At 41.4% G+C, this 23,144-nt stretch overlaps 1 protein-coding gene across 2 annotated transcripts in view; it reads left to right on the top strand.

Annotated features, from left to right (window-relative positions):
* Window positions 1-19,308, top strand: part of LOC104586570 (gamma-glutamyl hydrolase 2-like) — a 54,015-nt gene extending 34,707 nt beyond the window's left edge. Inside the window, exons 8-10 of one of the 2 annotated variants that reach the window (XM_010243855.3) lie at window positions 6,633-6,721; window positions 18,882-18,974; window positions 19,056-19,308. In XM_010243855.3, the coding sequence (XP_010242157.1) occupies window positions 6,633-6,721; window positions 18,882-18,974; window positions 19,056-19,089 (216 nt within the window). In that variant the 3' untranslated portion in view covers window positions 19,090-19,308. Of the gene's footprint in view, window positions 1-6,478; window positions 6,527-6,632; window positions 6,722-18,881; window positions 18,975-19,055 lie in introns of those variants that run through there. The other variant, XM_019195873.2, reaches the window with a different exon arrangement.
* The last annotated feature ends 3,836 nt before the right edge of the window (window positions 19,309-23,144 follow it).

The raw sequence follows: 23,144 nt of genomic DNA on the forward strand, positions 1-23,144 counted from the left end.
CTCAGTTCTCCAAGATCCTTAATTTCAATTTCTTTATGTAGATTCCTTTTCAGACAATCAATCTCACTTAGGTCATTCCCCGTGACAACAATATCATCCGCATAAACAATTAGGACTGACACCAAAGATCCCCTTCGTTTCACAAACAAGGTATGATCGGATTGAGTCTGAGTGTATCCAAAAGCAATCAAGGCCTTCCTCTTGCAGATCCCCATTTAGGAAAGCATTCTTCACATCAAGTTGAAACAAGGGCCAAGAGTATTAGGCAGCAAGAGAGAAGTATTCGAACAGAGGTCATCTTTGCAATTGATGCAAAGGTCTCTAAGTAATCAATGCCATAGGTCTGTGTGTACCCTTTTGCAATAAGTCTTGCCTTGTACCTTTCTATACTTTCATCTGCCTTATATTTTACTGTGTAAACCCATCTGCATCCAACTGTCTCCTTGCCTTCTGGTGATCACAATGTCCCATGTCTGATTCTTAATCAAAGCTGCCATTTCTTCCTGCATAGCTGTCTTCCACTCAGGTTTGGAGAGAGCCTCACTAACACCCTTGGGTATAGACACCGAGTCAAGGGAGGAAAGAAAAACACGGTAGGAAGGAGGAAGTCCACTGTAGGATAAGTACTGTGAAATACAATGAGCAGTACACTTTCTCTTCCCTTTTCTGAGAGCAATAGGAAGATCAAGGTTATCTGTAACAGGGTTAGTAGAATCAATGGGAACTGAAACAGTAGCGGGACCAAGATGAATACTTGAAGCCATGTCAGTCGAATTTGGAGTCTCCAAGGAATCGACAGGAAGTGATGTGAGTTTTGCTGCAGTGGAATCAACCTCCTTGTGAAGTCTCTGTCGTAAGTAATGCTGAGAAGCAGGACGCAAAGGAGGTGGTAAGGTAGGTGACACAGGATGGTCAAGCACAGGAGTAGACACAGGATGGCCAAGCACAGGAGTAGACACAGGGACTGGAACTGGGAGAGGAATAGATTGTTGACTCACTTCCCCAAAACACTCCCCCTGAGAAGGATTCTTTGAAAAGAAGTATGTGGATTCAAAAAAAGTGACAACCATGGTAACATACCGGCTCCCAAAGACTGGATCATAGCAGTAATACCCTTTCTGATTTTCTGCATATCCAAGGAAGACACACTTCTTTGACTTGGGATCAAGCTTTGAGCGGTGAGGACCAAGGACATGTGCAAAGCAAACACACCCAAAAACCCTGAGAGGAATATGAAACATCTCCCCCTCAGGAAAAAGGAGACTGAATGGGGTGTTGAATCGAAGTATACGAGAGTGCACCCTGTTAATCAGATATACTGCTGTGACTGCATCACCCCAAAACCGAACTGGAATTGTAGATGTGCTCATCATGCTTCTTGCAATCTCAACAATGTGTCTGTTCTTCCTTTCTGCAACACCATTCTGTTGTGGATTGTAGGGACAACTGCTCTGATGGACAACACTATATTCTAACAGATATGAAGCAAGGTGTTTTTCAAAATATTCCCTGGCATTGTTTGATCTGAACACTTTTATTCTTGTTCCAAACTGTGTTAGCACCATTTGATGAAATTGCCTCACTAAGGATGGTATTTCATCACGGGATCTCATCGGGTAAATCCAAGAATATCGTGAGAAATCATCCACAAATAAGAGAAAATATCGATAGCCTCCCATAGAAGGAACATGATAAGGTCCCCACACATCCGAATGAATAACATCAAAAGAAGAAGAACACTTTTTATTACTAGGTTTAAATGAATGTCTACAATGCTTTCCAAGTTGACAACCTTCACACTCCAGACTTGACAAACTAACAAACTCAAAAAGTTTTGGAAACAAAAGACTCAAAGAAGAAAAAGGTAAATGGCTCAAACAATTATGCCAAAGCATAATTTGACCCACAGACCCTGACTCACTATCCCTGTTGACATGATGACTCTGATGAGGAGGAAGAACATCCAGGAGGTAGATCCCATTCACTTCATGACCATTCCCAATCGTCCTCTTTGAATCCAGATCCTGCAAAATACAATGTCCAGGAGAAAAAATTACTGAGCAATTCAGGTTCTTAATTAAACTACTAACAGATAACAAATTAGTGCTCAATCTAGGAACATGAAGGACTGAGGGTAGAGAAATAGAATCACTAATCTTGATAGATCCCTTCTCACCAATAGGAACATGGGATCCATCAGCTGTGGAGACCCTATCTTTGCCAGAACAGAGTTGGTAAGAAGAAAAAATAGTAGAGCTATGGGTCATGTGCTCTGAGGCTCTAGAATCTATAATCCAAGGAGGTCCCTCCTTACCTGAAGTAGAAACATAATTTGCTGTGACGTGTGAACTACTTGTGTGAGCAAAGGAAGTATAGTGGACTCCACCAGTGCCACCTATACCTTGTTGTCCGCTTGTTGCTGAACTAGAAAAAAGATGTTGTCTTGCAATATCATACTTAGGATTAAGGCCAACAAGAAATTCAAACACCCTATACTTCTCTAGATGTTTCTGATAGGTAGCTGCATCCTTAGTGGTTTCTCAAGCAAATGTCTCTAAATGGTCAATCTCCTGCCACAGGGTTTTAAGGGCTGAAAAATAAGCTGCAACAGGTCTATCTCCCTGCTTTGTAGAAATAATATGATTTCTCAACTGAGAAGCCCTAGCAACATTCTCCCTCTGTGATTAGGTTTCTACAACCCCATCCCATATTTCCTTGGCTGTATTTGCCCATAAAAAATTTTTACGTATATGGGGCAACATGGAATTACACAACCAAGTCATCACCATATAATTCTCCTGTACCCATCGGGAGTTGCTAGTTTCGGGTTTCACTTCCTCACCAGTGATATACCCTAATTTCCCACGAGCACCAATGGCCATCTTTGCAGATTGTGACCATTCTAAGTAATTTGCACCATCCAACCTAACTGTAGTAATGGTTCCAGTCCCGAAAAGGTCTCCAACACCTCCTCCCACTGGTCCCATTTCACTCCCAGGTTTATTTTCAACTCCGTGACCCTCCATGCTTCTCAAAAAATGTAAAGAAAATAATTGAAATATGTAACGAGATCAAACAAAACACTTCTGGAACCAACAACACCTTTCTGGTGTCCTAGACTGTCTTCCCACAAAAGATTCCTTTTCTGTGGGATGGGGGGAGAGAGAGAAGAGGCAGCCGCTCTCTCTAGAAGCCTCCAAATCAGGTAGGACTTGAACCGCCCCTTACAGAAAACTCCAAGGAACCCTAAAAAATTAGGGCGCCACTTCCTAGGTCAAAATTGAAGAGTCCAACAGAAACAAGACTCTTTCCATTTCTCCAGTTTTTTCTGATTTTGATGCGAAACCCTAGACCAGCTACAGGGCACACAGATCCACCAAAAAATCCAAACTGGGTTTACCTGAGAACTTCGATCAGCCTCTTAAATCACCATGCAGTCGCCGATCTAGGGCTGCATGAGGAAACAACTCAAAGAACCTTCGGCCTGCTCTGATACCAAGTAGAAATCACTGATTGTAGATTTAGTTGAATTTCTTGTGAAAGGAAAAGGGGAGGAAGGTAAAGATTTTAGTAGTAGAGAAGAAAAGAGTAGGAAGTCAACCAGGATTCTTGAAAAAAATAACCCTAGCCGCCAATCCCTCATTATATTTATACTTAACTTAAAGGATGATATATTACAAGGATGCCCTTAGTAGGGCGGCTACTAATGTAGCTGAACAGTCACAACTTAAAAACATAAACTAATGGGCCTAAAGCCCAACAACTTCCTAACTAAATAGCTTAAAATAAGAATAAAAAACAACTAAGCCCAACTCAACACAAACATATTCCTTTTTTCATCTCTTATCACTCTCCCTATTCTAGAGGGCCCTGGATTGCCCAAACTACTACCATCAAAGTTTAGTTTGATAAACCCGCTTGGTGGAGGGGTCCAACAAGAACTTGAAGCTTTCTTACTTGAAATTGATTCTGCAATTTCCTTCCAATTCCTTAGCATCACATCAACTGAGAACTCACCAAACAACTCCAAAGTTTTTAACCAATGTATTACCCTTATGTGAATAATCTCCAATATTACTCCCAAGCTTCTTTCTTTGTCTAGAAAAATCCACGAATTTCTCTCCTTCCAAACAGTCCAACAAATTGCAGCCCTTACACATCTCCACATAACCTTCGCCCTTTTTGTTGAGTAGTTGGGCATGGAAGTGAATAAGCTTTGCACATTCAAAGGGGGAGTCCACTTGCACCCAAACAAAGAAGTAAACCATTCCCAAATAGCTTTAACAAACTGACAAGAAATTAGTAAATGGTATCCAGACTCACCATTGGATTTTCAGAGGACACACCAATGAGGAGACAAACAACTATTGGGTCTTTTTCTTTGAAGTAAATCTCCTGTATTAAATCTTTCCAGAAAGGCTTCTCAACAAAAACTCCCAACCTTCGGAGGTATAGGTTGATTCCACACTTCTTTAACAGGGAATGACTGTCCAACAAAAGAAGGTTGTATCAGGGCTTTGAAGAAAGAGGCACAGGTGTAGGAGCCCGGGGGAGTGAGTGTCCAAATTCTATTGTCTTCTTTTGTTGTCTTTAGGAAGATCCCTTTAAGGATGGATAATAAAGCTGAAATACAACCTAATTCTGTGTCCCTTATATCTCTTCTCAACCCCAGGTTCCAACCGAATCCAGAAGGTGAGTTAGAAGGTACAAGGAAGAAGGAAACTGGTTCATTTTTAAGGGTAGAGATAGCAAAAATATTTGGAAACTGATCTTTCAAAGGGGAATCCCCAACCCAAGCATGTTCCCAGAATTTAATTAGGTTACCTGAGTGCAAATCATACCTGATCCAGGGAGAGAATACGGGCAAAGTAGCTTGAATAGCTTTCCATGGGGATGCTCTTGTAGTCCTTGCTAGAATCCCAGAGTCCCATCCATTGTCTACCACCCCATGAATACTTCCCACTATCTTTACCCAAAGTTTTTTTTTCTCCAAAGAAAATCTCCATAGCCACTTCCCTAATAATGCTAATTTCCTATTCCTTATGTTCCCAACTCCCAAACCGCCCTCCTTCTTACTCCTACACACCATCTCCCACCTAACCCTATGGTCCTTCTCTTCCCCTGGCTCCCAAAGAAAATCTCTCATAAGTTTTTCTAATCTGCTAGCCACCCTTACTAGAATCTTAAAGACTAACAAAAAATAGACAGGAAGGTCAGCTAATGTGGATCTAATTAAGGTGATTCTCCCTCCAAGAGACAGATAATTTTTCTTCCATTTCGCAAGTCTCTTGCAAACCTTTCCATAACCGGAACCCAAAATTCATCTCTCTTATTTTGTTTTGACCCTGTTTGGCTACTTCTTGGCTTATTTATTTTCTTTACCAGCTTCAACTAATTCATTTTAAGATGTATTACTGCCCTAACTTGTTTTTTGATCTCTTCTAAGCTTGAAATACTTTTCCCCAGTGGGTGGAATTTGGTAACATATGCAGGTGCTTGGGTCCTTTATTCAATTTCTTATCAGGGTATCAATCTTTTGATTGCTACTTTCTAGGTATTGGTTAATGTTGGTTCATAAACAAAGTTATACTATTTATGTTGCTGAAAGTTCAAGAACACAAGTTTGCTAGTATGCATCCATAGAAACTTGGTTTGATTAGGAATTGTTGTGCTAGCAAGAAAGTGAAATAGCGTTTGTATAGATCTGGTTGTATTCTTAGAAAATCAAACTCAAGGTTCAAAGTAAAACATTGAAATTGGAAATTTTTGGACAAATTGACAAGAGGTATAGCATAAGAAAGCTGTTGAAATACTGACATTATTCTTTCAATTTGGTTTGTTAGCTAGTGTAGTTTGGTTTTGATGTTCCAAATGCTTTGAATTTTCTCTTAGACTTAGACAAATTTAGACTTGAGAAATTGACAAAATCAAAAGTGAAGAAGATAGATGAAATGCCTTTTGGAAATAGAACTATAACAAAGTGAGAGCTGTTGGATACAGCCCAAGGATGTAAAACTAAATTAGTAAATCCAATGGTTTAGGCGCACACACATCAAGATTGGTGAAAGCTTATGTTAATCTTTTCAGTATCTACTTGTACTAATTATTGGTCATATATGATACATGGTATTCTTATCAGTCCCAGCAGCAATTTATCACTCTTTTAGGAGTAAAGGACCTTTTCTTCTCTTTCAAACATAGTACACCTAAAAAATTTGTTGAAGTGTTGAAAATTTGGATCAATGTATCAGATAATTTATGTTACATGCAGGCATGCAGTTCATTTATTGATTGTATATTGTCTATTGTTCTTGACATTAATCTTTTCAAGAGTCAAAATATAGGATCATTCGAGAAGTGTCTTTCCCTGATCCATATGATGTAAATGAATTTCTGATTCCTGTCTTCTTAAGAGCTCTCATTGAGTTTATAACTATATTTCATTGATTTACTGATACTTTGTAATTTGTTTCTTTAGTGAACCACAAGTAATATGGAACGGTCAACTTTGGTTCTGTCTTTCTCTGTAATTTTCTTGCCTGCTGATTCTAGTAGTGCAATTCTTGTTCACTGTACTGCCACTTTTTTTCTCTCAACGTAAACATTGAAAAAACTGACCTTCTTTTCTGCAGAAAAATGCATTTGAATGGGGTTTATCAATGATTCCACACACTGAAGATGCAGTTCAAGTCACCCAGCTTGTTGCCAACTCTTTTATCAGGTTGTAATTGACTCAAAACATGATATTGAGTTAGGGATCTTTCTTTTCTTTCTTTTTTTATATAATTCTTAATGAGTAATAATTGGCAGTTCCTATTTCTTTAATGGATTGTCTGACCTGATAATGATTTGAAAATCAGCTTATCCCTTTATATGGACTGTTTGGAATCATGTTGATTTTTTTTGGAAGCTGCACCATTACCATGTTATGTGAGGGACTGTTTGAAACCATGTTGATTTTATGTCTGTTTTTAAGATGCTAGTGAATGTGAGTAAAAAATTGGAAAGGTTGATGAGGGACTTTTTGTGGGAACCACAGAAGGAGAAAAAGGACCATAGAATTAGTTGGAAAATGTGAGCAGTAGCAAGAAGTTTGTTGGGTTGGATCGAGGCAATTTACAAAAGAGGAATACAGCTTTGTTGGGAAAGTGGGTTTGGAGGTTTCCTATGGATAAGGACAAGCTTTGGGCTAAGATAGTGATTGGTATTAATGGGCTTGCAACTGACAGTTGGGATGCTGAAGTACTGAAAGGAGCTACCAGAGCCTCTCCTTGGAAGGCTATCCATGCTATCCTCCTATCTTTCCTCCCTTTTATCAGGTATGATCTTCGTTCTAGTAATCTTATAAAATTTTGGGAACAGATGTGGGTGGGTAATATCTCTTTGAAAGAAAAATTCTCCCTTGTCAGGATATAAAGGTAAACCTGTGTCCTCGTTCTTGGTTCCTTCAAGCTCAAGGAATGGTGTTGATTGGGATTGGGGTTTGAGGAGGGGTGTGAAGGATTTGGAAATTGATGATGTTTTGGACTTGATTCATATCCTTAATGGCGTTTACTTGGGATTCCTCTAAACCTGATAGTTGTAGTTGGACCCCATCCTCCTCTGGTGTTTTTTCCAGTGCTTTTTTCTTTAAGGTCCTGATTCGACCTTTTAACTCTTTGGGGATACCTTTCTTGGTGAAGGAGGTTTGGGGTAATCCCATCCTCCTGATAGTTGTAGTTGGACCCCATCCTCCTCTGGTGTTTTTTCCAGTGCTTTTTTCTTTAAGGTCCTGGTTCGACCTTTTAACTCTTTGGGGATACCTTTCTTGGTGAAGGAGGTTTGGGGTAATCCCATCCCTCTAAGAGTTGGAGGTGTTTGTTGGGAAGTCTTCCTAGAAAGAATTAATACTTGTGATTTACTTCAAAGGAAAAGGACTAATTGGTGCTTATCCCCACACTGGTGTGTTATGTGTAAGGCTAGTGGAGAAACTTACTTTCAATTATTGATCTCCTGCCCTTTTGTAGCTTGTATTTGGGAATGGTTTTTCTTGTTGTTTGGGTGTAGGTGGTCTCCCCTGGCTAATGTGCAAAGCTTATTTGCTTCTACTTTCTTGAGATGGCCAAAAAAAGGGGACGGATGTTATGGAGATGGGTAAGGGCAGTTGTGTGCTGGACTATATGGGAAGAAAGAAATGCAAGTGGCTAGTTCTGAAGATGTTTGCTGATTTCTCAACAGGTGACATCATGAACAAATGGAAGGAAGTGGCTAGTTCTGATTGCCACTAACCCAACATCAAGTTGAACTTTGATGGGAGTAGTGCAAGGAACCCAGGCCCATCTGGTATTGGAGGGGTGTTTAGGGACAGTGAAAGCAAGATCATTGGTCTATATTCAGGCCCAATTGGAATGGGTGGTTCCCGAAGGGCTGAGGTTATGGCTGTCATGGAAGGATTGCAAAAGGCAAAAGATCTGAATGTGAGAAAACTGATTGTAGAAGGTGATTCAAAGTTGGTATTGGAGTGGTTGCAAAAGGAAGAAAAGGTTTCTGGACTTTCAATAACAAAAAAAAAGAGATTCAAGTGGATGACTCAAGATATGGAAGTGCAGTCCAGTTGGGTTAAAAGGGCAGCAAATGGTCTTGCTGATGTCTTAGCAAAACAAGGGGTGGGGAGGAACCAGTTGTTTTGGGCTCAATTGTAACAGTTTTTTTTTTTTTTTGTACATGGAGAGTTAAGAAAGTTTACATCTCCCTATCTTGTAATTTTTAAAATAGTTCTAATGAAACTCTGTTATTGATCTAAAAAAAAGTTCAATGAGTCTTAAAGCTTGAGGCAGCATGATAGGCCCTCAGCTGTCCACTCAGGCCCATCCCAGGAGATCCAAACCCAAGACACTCAGCGATCAGGCCATGCATGAGAGAAGCCCCTGATATGTGACTCCTCCATTGAGGTTCGTCTACACGATAAGGCCACGTCCCTCCAGTTAGTTACCCATCGTAGTTGCAACCATGTGCAGGAGAGAGAGAGAGAGAGAGGAGAGTATAAATAATTGTAATTCGATCTAATCGGCATGAGAAGTAAAACCCTACTATTCTCCTCCCTTCTTCTTCTTCTCCCCTTCTCTTTTTCTCCCTACTCCTACTCTGTTTTAGGAGGGTGAGCTTCCTCGAACCAGCTCAGAGTTTCAAATTTTTGAAGTGAATCTATCAATTGGTATCAGAGCCTAGCTCCACGATGACCAACATAAGATCAACTACGGTGGATGAATGGGTCGATCGTATTGAAGTGGAAATTCATAGAACCACATCAGAACTAAGAGACATCAAGGAGACTCTATCTGCCTTGGTGGGATAGTTCGAGTGAAGTCGACTCCAATGGCGAGGGATCCAGAAGCTGAAGGATCCAGTAGCAGTGCTGGAAGATGTGGAGGGATCTCCTCAGACAAAGTGATGAAAATCATCTTCCCAATTTACTCAAGTGATGATCCGATACCCTGGATTTATCGAGCTGAACGTTATTTTGAATATCATGAGACCTCGACACATCAGCGGGTGCCCATTGCCTCCATCCATCTAGACGGGGAGGCCATTATGTGGTGCCAATGGTACTGGAAAACCCACCCCTAGACTACATGGATGGATTTCACAGAAGCCTTACGTGTAAGGTTCAGACCATTTGGGTATGAAAATTTTGATGAATCACTATCTGGAGTCAAGCAAACTGGTAGCCAATGGTACCGGAAAACCCACCCCTAGACTACATGGATGGATTTCACAGATGCCTTATGTGTAAGGTTCAGACCATTTGGGTATAAAAATTTTGATGAATCACTATCTGGAGTCAAGCAAACTGGTAGCGTACATGAATAGCAGACAGAGTTTAAGAGGTTAGCTACCCGTGTGCATGGTTGACCTAAAACTGCTCTGGTTGGTTGTTTTATCGGGGGATTACGGGAAGGCATAAGGATTGAAGTGAAATCACTACAACCTTCAACCCTTATCGCTGCTATCGGATTAGCTAAACTCCAAGAAGACTGGCTGAACCGATTAAGGAAGACCACTAGACCCGTTGCGCCCACGATTGGACCTCTTTTACGCAATCCACCCAACTGGATGGATTCCACCCTAGGACCATTACTTCCCACTCCTAACACTAAACCCGAAGTCCCAACACCTAAGAATCCTGGAACCATGATCGTACCCTACAAGAAGTTAACTTGGACCGAGATGCAGGCCCGTCGTGAGAAGGGGCTATGTTACAACTGTGACAAAAAATTTGCCCCAGGGCATTGGTGCAAGATCCCTCACCTCTACCTATTGCAAGTTAAAGAGGAGGATGCCGTCAGGGAAGGGGAACCGGAAGTTAGACCCATCCAGACGGGCCTATTGCAAGTTCCGAGTCCACCCAGACGATGTAACTAAGACTGCCTTTTGGACATCGGATGGACACTACAAGTTTGTAGTTATGCCATTTGGTTTAACGCTCCCTCCACTTTCCAACGGCTCATGAATGAAGTATTCAAACCCTTCCTAAACGTTTTATACTTGTCTTCTTTGATGACATTCTTATTTACAGTCCGACTTGGGCCTCACACATGGAGCATCTATGTTGCACTCTGGACCTACTTAGGCAGCACTTGTTGTTTGCCTAGCCCACTAAATGCTCGTTTGGGCAGACCTAGGTTAATTATCTCGGACACATAATATCTGGTGGCAAGGTCTGCATTGATCCCGACAAAGTTTCCAGCATGGTGAACTGGCCTAGGCCCATGAACCAGAGGTCCCTCAGAGGGTTCCTTGGGTTGACGTTGACCGGTTATTACCGGTGTTTCATAGCAAGTTATGGCATGTTGGTTGCACCTCTCACTAAGTTATTAAAGAAACAGGCTTTTGAGTAGGATGAAGCAGCTGAACAGGCATTCCAATCTCTTAAGAGGGCAGTCACAACACCACCCACCTTGGCTCTCCCAGATTTCAATAAAGAATTTGTAGTTGAAACTGATGCTTTCGGGAGGGGAATTGGACAGTTCTAATGCAGAATGGACAACCCTTGGCTTTCTACAGTTGAGCTCTGTCAGCCCAGGCCCAAGCGAAGTCCACATATGAGAAAAAGTTGATGGCGATTACACTACCAGTATACAAGTGGAGGGCATATCTTCTGGGTTGGATATTCACAGATCACCGAAGTATTAAACATTTATTGGAGCAAAGGATTCTAAGCCCAGAACAACAGAAGTGGACCTACAAGTTGTTGGGCTATGATTTCCAGATTGAATACAAACCTGGGCCTTCCAACGCCGTCGCAGACGCGCTATCCAGGGTAGAAGTGTTCCAGCTTATGGGCCTGTCCAAGCCCAGTTATCCATTATTTGAGTTCATCCAACAGGAGCGGCAATCTGATCCAGAACTCAGCCAGATCCGAGCTCAATGGCTCCAGGACCCAACTGCAGTTCCCGGTTACTCCATAACAGGGACTACACTCTTTTATAGGGGTTGTGTGGTGGTGGCAAATAAATCAGATTATCAGAGAGAGTTGCTTAAACTTTTCCACAACTCATCTGTGGGAGGGCATTCTGGGTTTCTCAGAACCTATAAGAGTGTAGCAAGCCATTATAATTGTAAGGGGATGAAGCGTATGATTCAGGATTATGTGGCCCGTTGTGATGTATGTCAGCAACACAAGTATAGCACCCAATCTTGACCGACAAGGATCCCCTCTTAATGAGCAGATTCTGGGAATCTTATTTCTCAGCCCAAGGGGTGCACATGCTACACACAACCAGCTACCACCCCCAGACTGATGGTCAGTCTGAGGTGGTCAACCGGTGCCTCGAAACATATTTGCGTTGCTTCATTGGAGAGAAGCCCAAACAGTGGGCCTACTGGCTGCCTTGGGCTGAATATTGGTATAACACCACATTATCAGGCTTCGGCAGGAACCACTCCGTTTAAGATAGTATATGGGAGAGATCCTCCAGCAGTACTGCCTTATGAAAAAGGGACTTCTACCGTGGCTGAAATTGAAAGCCAACTGTTGACCAGAGATGAAATATTGAGATCTCTTATGTTGCACCTACAGAGAGCACACCAGTGCATGAAGTTGGCTTATGACCACAAACACCGGGAGCTTGAATTTACAGTTGGGGACTGGCTTATTTGAAGCTCCAGCCATATCGGCAAGCTTCACTGGCTTGGTGAGCTTGGCAGAAGTTAGCCCCTAGGTATTTTGGACCATTCATGGTGATTGAACGAGTGGGACAGGTGGCTTACAAATTGGAGTTTCCCTCTTCCTCGAAATTACACCCGGTCTTCCATGTTCGTATGTTGAAGCCATGCCTGGCTCCTACAACTAAAGTCAGCCCGATCCTCCCTCAATTCACAGATGATGGGGACATACTGATCGAACCACAACAAATCATAAATATAAGGTGGGTCAAGATGGGCAAGAAGTTATGCAAGCAAGCCTTAGTCATGTGGAAAAATTTGCCACCGGAGGATGCCACTTGGGAAGACTGGAAAATTACAAGATCAGTATCCCCACATCAACCTTGAGGACAAGGTGTTTCTTGAAGAGGGTGGGACTGATAAGCCCTCAGCTGTCCACTCAGGCCCATCCCAGGAGATCCAGGCCCAAGACACTCAGCGATTAGGCCATGCACGAGAGAAGCCCTTGAATCACCCATGTGACTCCTCCAATGAGGTTCGTCTATGTGAGAAGGCCACGTCCCTCCAGTTACCCATCGCAGTAATAACCATGTGCAGGAGAGAGAGAGAGAGAGAGAGAGAGATGAGTTACCGCTCACCTCGGAAGCCCCTTCGAGGGTGGCTTAACCTCCTAAAACAGAAGATGGGAGGGAAAGGGGAAAGGTAGGAAGAAAATGACTCAGAGAGAGATGAAAGGGATATTCATTCACGCCACTTATTACATGGTCAGGGCCTTATATAGCTGGCCTACATGTATGCAATCATGGAGAGAATATCTTCTGGTGGCAGTGTAACTAACTCTGGGAGGCTCTGCCGTGTGTCACGCTAGCCTCTTTGTCTTCTAGTGAAATGCTGCTCGGTGGTGGCCTGCTCCACGCCTATAGTTGGGTTCGGAGGGAGTGTTTGGGTCCCAACAATTCCTCCCCCCTTAGCATTGACCTTGCCTTCAAGGTCTAGGTTTGGAAACCTCTCATTCAGCCTAAGATAAGGTTCCCAAGTGGCATCATCTGAAGGAAGCCCAACCCATTCTACCTTGGCTTCTGGCACAACCTGACCACCTCGTCGAACCCAACGGAAATCCACAATTCTGATAGGCTCTGTGTCAATGTCCCCTTCTTCAGTGAATTGGGGTAAGTTGGGTGAGACAGGTGTATGATTTCCCACCGCCTTCTTAAGAAGTGAGATGTGAAACACTGGATGAAGCTTTGAGGTTGCAGGGAGGTCCAACCGATAAGCAACAAGGCCCACTCTCTCCAGAACCTTATAAGGCCCATAATACCTGGGCGCTAGCTTGTGCCAAGCCCATCTTACTACTGAGATCTGGCGGTAAGGTTTGAGCTTAAGGTAAACGAAGTCACCCACCTGAAATTCTAACGGGCGATGGTGAGTGTCATAGCGGGCCTTCATTCGCTATTGGGCTTTTGTCAAGTTGGACTTAAGCAATCTAAGAATCTCGTCTCTCGCAAGTATTGGCCCATGGAAGCCAGTGAGCCCACTGTTGAGGCTTTTTCCCTATGAAACATCTAAGGTAGGCTTCCAAGCAACGATTAAGAACTTCAGTATGCCCATCATTCTGCGGGTGATAACTCGTGGAGGGGTGCAGTTGGGTTCCTTGCAACCAAAAATATTCCTTCCAGAATGAACTCAGGAAAGCAGGGTCCCGATCTGAGACAATGGATCTTGGGGTTCCATGCAGCTTGGCGACGTCCAGGATGAAGATGTCAGCCACCATTGCTGCAGTGTAAGGATGAGGTAATGTAGAGAAATGGTTGTACTTGGTGAGACGGTCAACCACTACCATGATAACCTCCTTTCCTGCAGAATGAGGAAGACCCGTGATGAAGTCCATGGAAAGGTCTTCCCACACTTGATCTGGAATCTTGAGAGGTTGTAGAAGGCCAGTGGGAAACTGTGACGAGTATTTCTGTTGTTGGCTGGTTTGGCATTCGGATACATATTGTAATACATCATTACGCATTCCTACCCAATGATAGTGGTTGTTGAGCCTCTTTAGGGTCCATAGCACCCCTGAGTGCCCTCCCAAGGGGAGTCATGAAACAACCTTAGCAGTTCAACTTTGTGGGCCGAATTCTGGGCAACAACAAACCGACCCCTAAAGAAAAGATCAGGCCCCACAACTTGGTAACCAACAACTTGTGAAGGGTCTCGCCTCTACTTATCTCTAATAACCTACAATTGCGGATCAGACCTGGCTTCTTGCCGTATAGCTTTAAACAAAGGGAAGCTGGGCTGAGAGCAGGTCAGATGGGCTAACTCTTCTACTCGTGACAAGGCATCGGCTACTCTGTTTGCGGGCCCCAGCTTATATTCTATGAGGTAGTCAAAGCCCATAAGTTTACTAAGCCATTTTTGCTACTTCGGGGTGTGCACCCTTTGCTCTGCTATGTACTTCAAACTTCGTTGGTTTGTCCTAATAACAAATTGGCGTGCCAATAGGTATGCACACCACTTCTGCACTGCCATTACCACAACCATCATTTCTTTGACATAAGTGGACTGACTTTGGTGAGCTGTTGAGAGAGCCTTGTTGAAATAAGCAATGGGCTGGCCTTTTTGCATCAAGACGGCCCCTACTCCTACACCCGACACATCACATTCTATTTCAAAGGGCTAAGAGAAGTCTGGAAGAGTGAGGACTGGAGGGCAGGAAACTGTTGTTTTCAAGTCTTCAAAAGCCCGATGGGCTTTATTAGTCCAATTGAAGGAATACTTCTTTAATAGGCGCGTTAGAGGGGTGGAGGGGGCGTTTGTGAGGGCCTGAAACGGCCTGAAGATGTGTTTCCCAATTCCTGCTGTACACCAGAATATCATCGAAAAACACTAGAATAAATCGCCTTAGAAATGGCCTGAAGATGTCATTCATGAGGGTCTGAAAGGTGGAGGGGGCGTTTTTGAGTCCAAAAGGCATAACCAAAAACTCACAATGGCCATCATGGGTCCTAAAGTCCGTCTTGTGGATGTTAGCCTGGTGGACCCGAATCTGATGATACCCAGACCGCAGGTCTAATTTGGAGAACACTCGTGCCTCTCCTAACTCATCCAGTAGTTCATCAATGAGGGGTATAGGAAACTTATCCTTCACACTAATCTGATTCAAGGCCCGGTAATCTACGCAAAAGCGCCAACTACCATCCTTCTTCTTTACTAAGAGTACAGGAGATGAAAAAGGGCTGGTGCTGGTCTATATATGCCCTTTTTCCAATAGTTCTCTCACTGCCTTCTCAATTTCCAGCTTCTGAAAGTAAGGGTATCTATATGGCCTCACATTGGCCGGATTAGAATCGGGTAAGAGAGGTATCTGATGATCACAAGCCCGGGGTGGACGTAATTGGTTCGGCTCCTTGAATACATCGCCAAACTAATCGAGTATCGATCGTAAGGCCTTGTATTGGGCTTTTGTGGGGTGAACACAGCCCTGGTTGTCCAAAATTGGGATTGTGGGCCGAATGCCTAAGTGCATAAATATGGGTTGGCCAGCATCCTTGGAGGCCCGTATCATGGAGGCTAAAGTGTCACTTTGTGGACTAGGGGGCCGCACCCCTTGTAAATGACAAGACTGGCCATCTTGGTGAAAATCCATTGTCATTTTGGCCCAATCACATAGAGCAGGGCCCAGGCCATGCAACCAATGAACCTCCAAAATAATATCAGCCCCCAAGAAATCCAATGGGTGGAGATCCACCACAAAATTATGGCTCTGTATGAGGATTTTTTCCTTCTTACATACACCATTACACGACATCTGACTCCCATTAGCCACATGGATTGAAAAAAGAGGAGTGGGTTGTGTGGTCATACCTAGCTGCTTAGCCAAACGACAAGTGATGAAATTCAGGGTAGAGCCACTGTCAATCAAAATCATCACGATCCGGCCCACCAATCTTCCCTCTACGCACATGGACTGAAGAGAGTTGAGGCCCATGAGGGCATGTAAGGAGATCTCGGCCCCGTCAGGTTCTGGTCCATCTGGAATCAGTTCACAGTCATTTAAGTGCTCTGGGTCTGTCTCTTCCGGCTCTTCCTCTTGTTTGTAGGAGAAACACCCGCTGGACCCGGCATTTATGGCCTGGTCCAAACTTATCATCACAGTTATAACAAAGGCCTTTCTCGCGTCGTGCTTGCATCTCAGCCCATGAGAGACGTTTGAAGGGTATAGTGGGCTGGGGCAATATGGGCTTCTGATGATCCCTAACCGGTTTCATGGGCTGCTGATCGACCCGTGGAGGAGTCCTCAATTTCGGGTAGGTCGGTTTGCTAGCTCTACGAAGGTTGTTGATTCTTTCTTCTTGCAGGCGAGCCAATCCCACCGCAACCATGACAGTCGCCGGATAGAGAGCCCTCACCTCCAGGCAGATATCCTCTCAGAGACCTCCCACAAAACATCCTCCTAAGGCTTTCTCCGACCAGTCGTGTACCCTGGTCACCATCCGCTCGAACCTGAGCTGGTACTTTGCTACCGTTCCAGTCTGCTTCAACCGAGTGATCAGCTCGTCGTAGTCCACGAACGTCGTCGGCCCAAAGCGAATGCACAAAGCTTCGGTGAACTCCGCCCAAGTTACCTGGGGATGATTCCGGCGATGCCACTGGAGCCATAGAATCGCGTCTCCTTCTAGATGAATGGAGGCGATGGAGACACGTTGGTGTGCGGGAGTTTCGTGGTATTTGAAATATCTTTCTGCTCGGAAGATCCAAGGAATGGTATCTCCACCGGAATAGTTGGGAAAGTTGATCTTAGTGACTTTTCTGGTGGGGTAATCCCCTGTTCTTTGACTACCGGAAGCAGAGGCTTCCGCTCCTACTAGGTGACCGGTCTCGTTGAACTGTTGTTGAGAGACGAAGCTGGAGACGACCACTTTGAGTTCCCTGAGTTCGTTCAACACCTGGTGAAATCCAACCTCAAGCTGGTCGACCCTTTCATCCACGGTAGTGGAACGTGTCTGTGGCATCGTGAAGCCTGGGATTTGGATAGCTTGGCTCTGATACCAATTTGATGAGTTACCGCTCACCTCGGAAGCCCCTTCATGGGTGGCTTAACCTCCTGAAACAGAAGATGGGAGGGAAAGGGGAAAGGTAGGAAGAAAATGACTCAGAGAGAGAGATGAAAGGGATATTCATTCACCGCTCACCTCGGAAGCCCCTTCAAGGGTGGCTTAACCTCTTGAAACAGAAGATGGGAGGGAAAGGGGAAAGGTAGGAAGAAAATGACTCAGAGAGAGAGATGAAAGGGATATTCATTCACGCCACTTATTACATGGTCACGGCCTTATATAGCTGGCCTACATGTATGCAATCATGGAGAGAATATCTTCTGGTGGCAGTGTAACTAACTCTGGGAGGCTCTGCTGCGTGTCACGCTAGCCTCTGTCTTCTAGTGAAATGCTGCTCGGTGGTGGCCTGCTCCACTCCTATAGTTGGGTTCGGAGGGAGTGTTTGGGTCCCAACAGAGAGAGAGAGTATAAATAATTGTAATCTGATCTAATTGGCATGAGAAGTAAAACCCTACTACTCTCCTCACTTCTTCTCCTTCCCGTCCCCTTCTCTTTTTCTCCCTACTCCTGCCCTGTTTCAGGAGGGTGAACTCCCTCGAACCAGCTCAGAGTTTCAGATTTTAGAAGCGAATCTATCACAGCACAAGGTAGGTGCCTGTCTGAAGTGGGAAGCAACTTGTTAACAAAATCAAAAGAAAATATATAAATCTATGCAAATCTATATTCTAAAAGAAATAAAATTTTTGAAAAAGACTATTAGCTCAATTGGTTAGAGTATCATGTTAATAACATTTATGTGAAGGTTGCACCTTGTACATTCAAGTCTTACATAAGCTAAACTGTTAAAACTCTAAAGCTCATAGATATAACCTGTATTATAGTAAATTACCTATTTAACATCAAGTTCTAGTTAATTTATCAAAACATGACAACATGCTAGGTGAGGTTCAACTGGGTTTAGGTTAGTTTTTTTTTTTTTTTTTTTGGTAAAATGGGTTTAGGTTAGTTACACCCTACAAAATGAGCCTCCCTGTGAGGCATGCCTTTTACAACATTGTAAACCTTAATGCTCAAGGCACAATAAGAAAACTTGGCTCTCACCTTGTAAAAATTGTGATACCCCATATTATAAATATTGCTAAACTTATAGCTCCTTCAAGAGTTGCTTATGAGTGGAATCATTTTATCCAAGTTTTGCATGGCATTTGATTCATTTCTGGTTGCCAAAGAAATTGGAAATGGGTTCTTTTCCTTGAATTCCAGATTTGAGAAATGAGTCATTCCAATATTTTATTACAAATCAGGAATGTCTATTTCTTTTATGGTTAACTTGTGCATAGAAATGTATAGGTTAATCACAAGAGAAGAATGTCTCTTCATTTCGTGTGGCTACTGAACTGGCTATGAATAATTTCAGAAAGTAGGAAAATTGGATTTTCTCAAGACTGGTCACAGTATTGGATCATGAAAAACCTGCATAGATATGGTTGCTTTTTGAGTTTTGATAATGGAGGTTCTTATCTAAAACAAAGCATTGATAACCAATATATTTTGTATTCTTTCAAAAATCCAAATTCATGGTTGCCTGCCAAGGAAAGTAGCTGGACCTGGGAATAAGTTGCTTTTTACAAGTCTAGCTTTCCTTCAAACCTTTAGTGTACTGATCTTTTCTTTGTTATCATGATACAGTGAGGCTAGAAAGTCCTCAAACAGGCCTCCTGCTCGCAAAGTGCTGGACAATCTGATTTATAATTACAGTCCCACTTATTGTGGGAAGGCTGGGTAAGTTTGGAATGTCATTGAGATAATATGTGCCTTTGGGTGTTTTATGCATAGTCTGAACATTTTTTTTCCTGGCTGCAGGCGGGGATACGACGAGGTTTACATTTTCTCTTGATCTTCAAGCCTAAATTCTGTTGTCCAATTATATATCTTGTTAAATGCATGTAACTAGTATCCAGGAATGGCATTTGCTATTTGAATGTAAAATCCATTATGAAATGTTAACAAAATTGCACCGGTCACCTTGTGATTCTGAAACCCTCGTCAGCCCCAAGAAATTGCTTAAATTTGGATCAACTTCCAACAATAAAAATCTGAGGGGCCTTATTTCCAATCTTGCCTGGTTGACACTGGATTTAGTAGGCACACACCCTTGTGAGGCTGGGAATGAGCTGTCTCAGAAATTTGCTTTGAATCATTTAAAGATTAGGCTGGGAGTATTTATGGGATGTGCTTAGTCTCCTCATTGAGTGTGCCTAACGAAGTTTCTATGTGTTACACCCATGGTTCAAAGTATTGGAAACGCCAAGTGTATCGAAAAGGTAATTTTAAGAGACGTATCAGGATATGTCTTGGATACGCATGCATATCGGAGAAAAACTAAGACACGTGTAGATACATTTAAAAACATTATAAATAATTTAATAAATCCTAAAAATATATTAACACTAAATATAAGACCTCAATGAGATGTATATATATTAAACTAATATATTTTAATGGTTTTTAAAGAAGTATATTGTAGCTAATTATAATTTCATTAAAAATCTTATACTTAATTATAAATTATAAATTATAATTTTTAAGTTTTAGTGTTTGATGGGATGAGAAAAACCTAACTCTCTTATTCAACCATAAAACATGCATTGGCACAATTATATGAAAATATAATTAATAATTATTTATTATTTAAATAATTATTATTTATTATTCACTTCCAAAAATTATAAAAAATAAATAAGCATTATATAATATATTCAACAAATAGTTATTAAAGAAGAAATTTCAATTGCTTTGTGGATATGATAGATCATTCATAGAATTATAATATATATTCAATCATTGTGATCAAATAATACAATCTAATTATTTATTTTTTAATTTTAAAAATATAAAAATAAAAAAGTGAATTATTAAAGAAGAAATTTCAATTAGTTTATGGATATGATAGATCATCCATAGAATTATAATATATTCAATTGTTGTTATCGAATGATAAAATATATTTAATTATTATTTATTTTTTTAATTCTAAAAATATAAAAAATAAAAAAATATTAAAGAAAAATTTTCAATTGCTCTATAGATATGTTCATATGATAGATAAATCTATAGATCTAAAACATATTTAGTCTTTATAGGCAGAGAAAAATTACATTTTCAAATTTTTTGTTAGTTTATATTTTCCTCAAATATCTTCATGAAATTTTCATAAATTTATTAATAACACAAAAAATTGTGATTTTGAATGTAAGAAATGTAGACCAACATAAATTTAAACATTCAAGAAAAAAAGAAATTACAAGATATTATAAAAAATTGAAATATTTTACTTATTTTTGCCATATTTTTTCAAAATTCGAAAAATCTTTAAAAAAAATTAACAATTCACACTTGTTTCTTACAAACTTTTGCAAATCTAGCACTCTATGAATAAATTTTGGAGTTTTAGAGTCATTTAGGGGTAAAAGAAGGCTAATTTCGGGGAAAAGAAGATGCTTTCCCCCTTTAATTTTTTTTTTTTTAGTTTTTGGCCATATTTTTTTCGTCAATATGCTACCTATACACCCCCGATACGGGTCTGGTATGCATGAAAAAAAGACGAAATGTCCGATTTCAATGTGTATCCCGCATCTATTTTTTAAATATACAATATGATACGCCTTGTATTGGGTATATTGTATCGAAATTTTAAACCTTGGTTGCACCGTGGTCCAGAGGGCCAAGGAAGTTCCTATGACTCAAGTTTGGAAAGGGTACAAATACAAATATGGCTGAGTTTAGAAAGAGTATAAATGCAAATATGTACTATGCAAATACATTCAAAATAATACAAAATATAAGGTTTTGCACTCTACACATTTGCATTTGTACTCCTTCCAAACTGAGCCTATGTGGAGTACAAATACAAATGTATAGGTTTCCATATGATTGCATCTCTACTGAATGAGACTATGAGAGTTGAATCAGATGCATTTGCCATTGGTGTTGTCACGAAGGGAGGCATGATATATTGATGGGATGCTAATTTAAAGGATCCATCATCTATCATGATTTAATTTGTAAAATAATTTTTTTTATTATAAACCACATATAGTAAAAGGTTGAAGAAGTATATTACATAACCAGGTGCATTATATGCTAAGATAGTAGTAGGCAAGGTTCACAATAGACCTGGCAATTGGGTTGGGTGGGTCGTGTTTGGGTTAGGTCAAGACACTTTGGGTTGATTTCAGATCAGGTTGAATTTCTAGTTGGATTGTTGAATGTAAGACCATAACCTAAATGGTCGGGTTAGGGTTGATCCATGGATCAATTCGGGTCATCCTAAAAAAAATAACTGGAATTTAAAAAAATATAAAGGAAAAATACATGAAAAATGTCAAAATTAAAGTTGCGTTTGGAATCAGTGTAAAACATCATCGGTGTAAAAGTACACCAATGACGTTTTACACTGAATTGTCATTAAGTGATCGTTGTATTTTTGAAAAATGTGATGCAATTGGTTTAAAGTTTTACATTGATTTTATTGTAGTATTATCGATGTAAAACTTTACATATGATGGGTTATACATTGGTTCACGATGTAAAACTCTACTCCTAAATGCATGCAAAACTGAACCAAAGTGGAGTTTTACATTAATCATTATTATACACTCTTTCCAAACAGGGACAAAACCGAACCGATGTAAATGTTTATATCATTCTTGATTTACATCGATTCCAAATGCGGCCCAAAGGAAATAACCTTAAAATTCCAAATATAAAATAAAAAATAACTTGAACATTTAACAATTCAAAGAGTAACAATAAAAAGTAAAGACTAAATAGTAAAAATTAAAGAGTGTAAACTTTTAACAATGCATAAATAGTCCTAATTAGACTTGACAATCGAGTTAGTGGATTAACCCATGACCCAACCCAACCCAACCCAACCCAGTTTTCTCGAGTTGGGTTGGGTCGGGTCATTCTCAAATTTAGACCCTAACTCTAATTTTTCGGGTTGTGTTCGTGGGTTGGGTCAACTTTTTGGCCAAGTCTAGTTCATAGTATCGATACACCTTTGTGTATCGGCAGAGGTGTATTGGTACCTTGCATTTAATGGTTTTTAGTTTGTTTTAGGTAAATTACCCAGACCCCCTGTACTATGGGGTAAATGACAAATACCCTTGAACTTTAATTTGCAACAAAGACCCCCTGAATTTTTACATTGTGACAAATACCCCCTTGGTTGTTAAATCAGATAATGAGAGGCATTAAATTACCAAAATACCCTACCAAACTTTTTTATTTTCTTTTTCTTGCAATTATCTCTTAAAACCTCATGCTCTCTATTGCTGCCAAGGATGGGGCCGAGGGCAACAAGGTAGCTTCACTTTTGGCCAAGGCTGATGAGTCCAACCTGAGAGTAAGAGGAGAGCACATGTCAAAAGCCCCGGGTGTTATCCCAAGGGCAATGACTCTGATGGTCAAGTTAGTCAAGTGCTTAAGAGGGGTTGGACCAGGCTTGAGACGAGGGTACAAACAAGGTCACTTGAAAGCAGGAAAGCTAGAGAGTAAGAATAAGCAAGATGGATTTACCTTAAGCTGGGCACCCACTTTTATACTTGACCTTGCCATGGAATGGTTAGAGGTAGTTAGAGTTGAATGGCCATGATCTCATTCGGCCAATGCCACGTGGCGCAATCTGGAGCCTTGCCATATGCACCTATATCACTTGCCCCCCCCCTCCACTTTCAAAGCCATAGTGGTCGAGGTCGAGGGTATGTTGAACGGAGACCTCAGCTTCGGCCGAAGAGAGTATTATAATGCTTCCTGGAGGTGTTGTATGGCGCATCAAGCAAAGGCCTAAGCTTGGTTGAAGAGAGCGTCATAAAGAGGCGTGGAGGCATCGGCCTCGGTTTGCTGAGAGCTCCACTTAGTCGTTCTGTGGCAACAACTTCCTTGTTG

The sequence above is a fragment of the Nelumbo nucifera genome, chromosome 3 (genome assembly GCF_055504915.1).
Source record: "Nelumbo nucifera cultivar China Antique chromosome 3, China Antique-T2T, whole genome shotgun sequence".
Taxonomy (NCBI): Eukaryota; Viridiplantae; Streptophyta; class Magnoliopsida; order Proteales; family Nelumbonaceae; genus Nelumbo; species Nelumbo nucifera.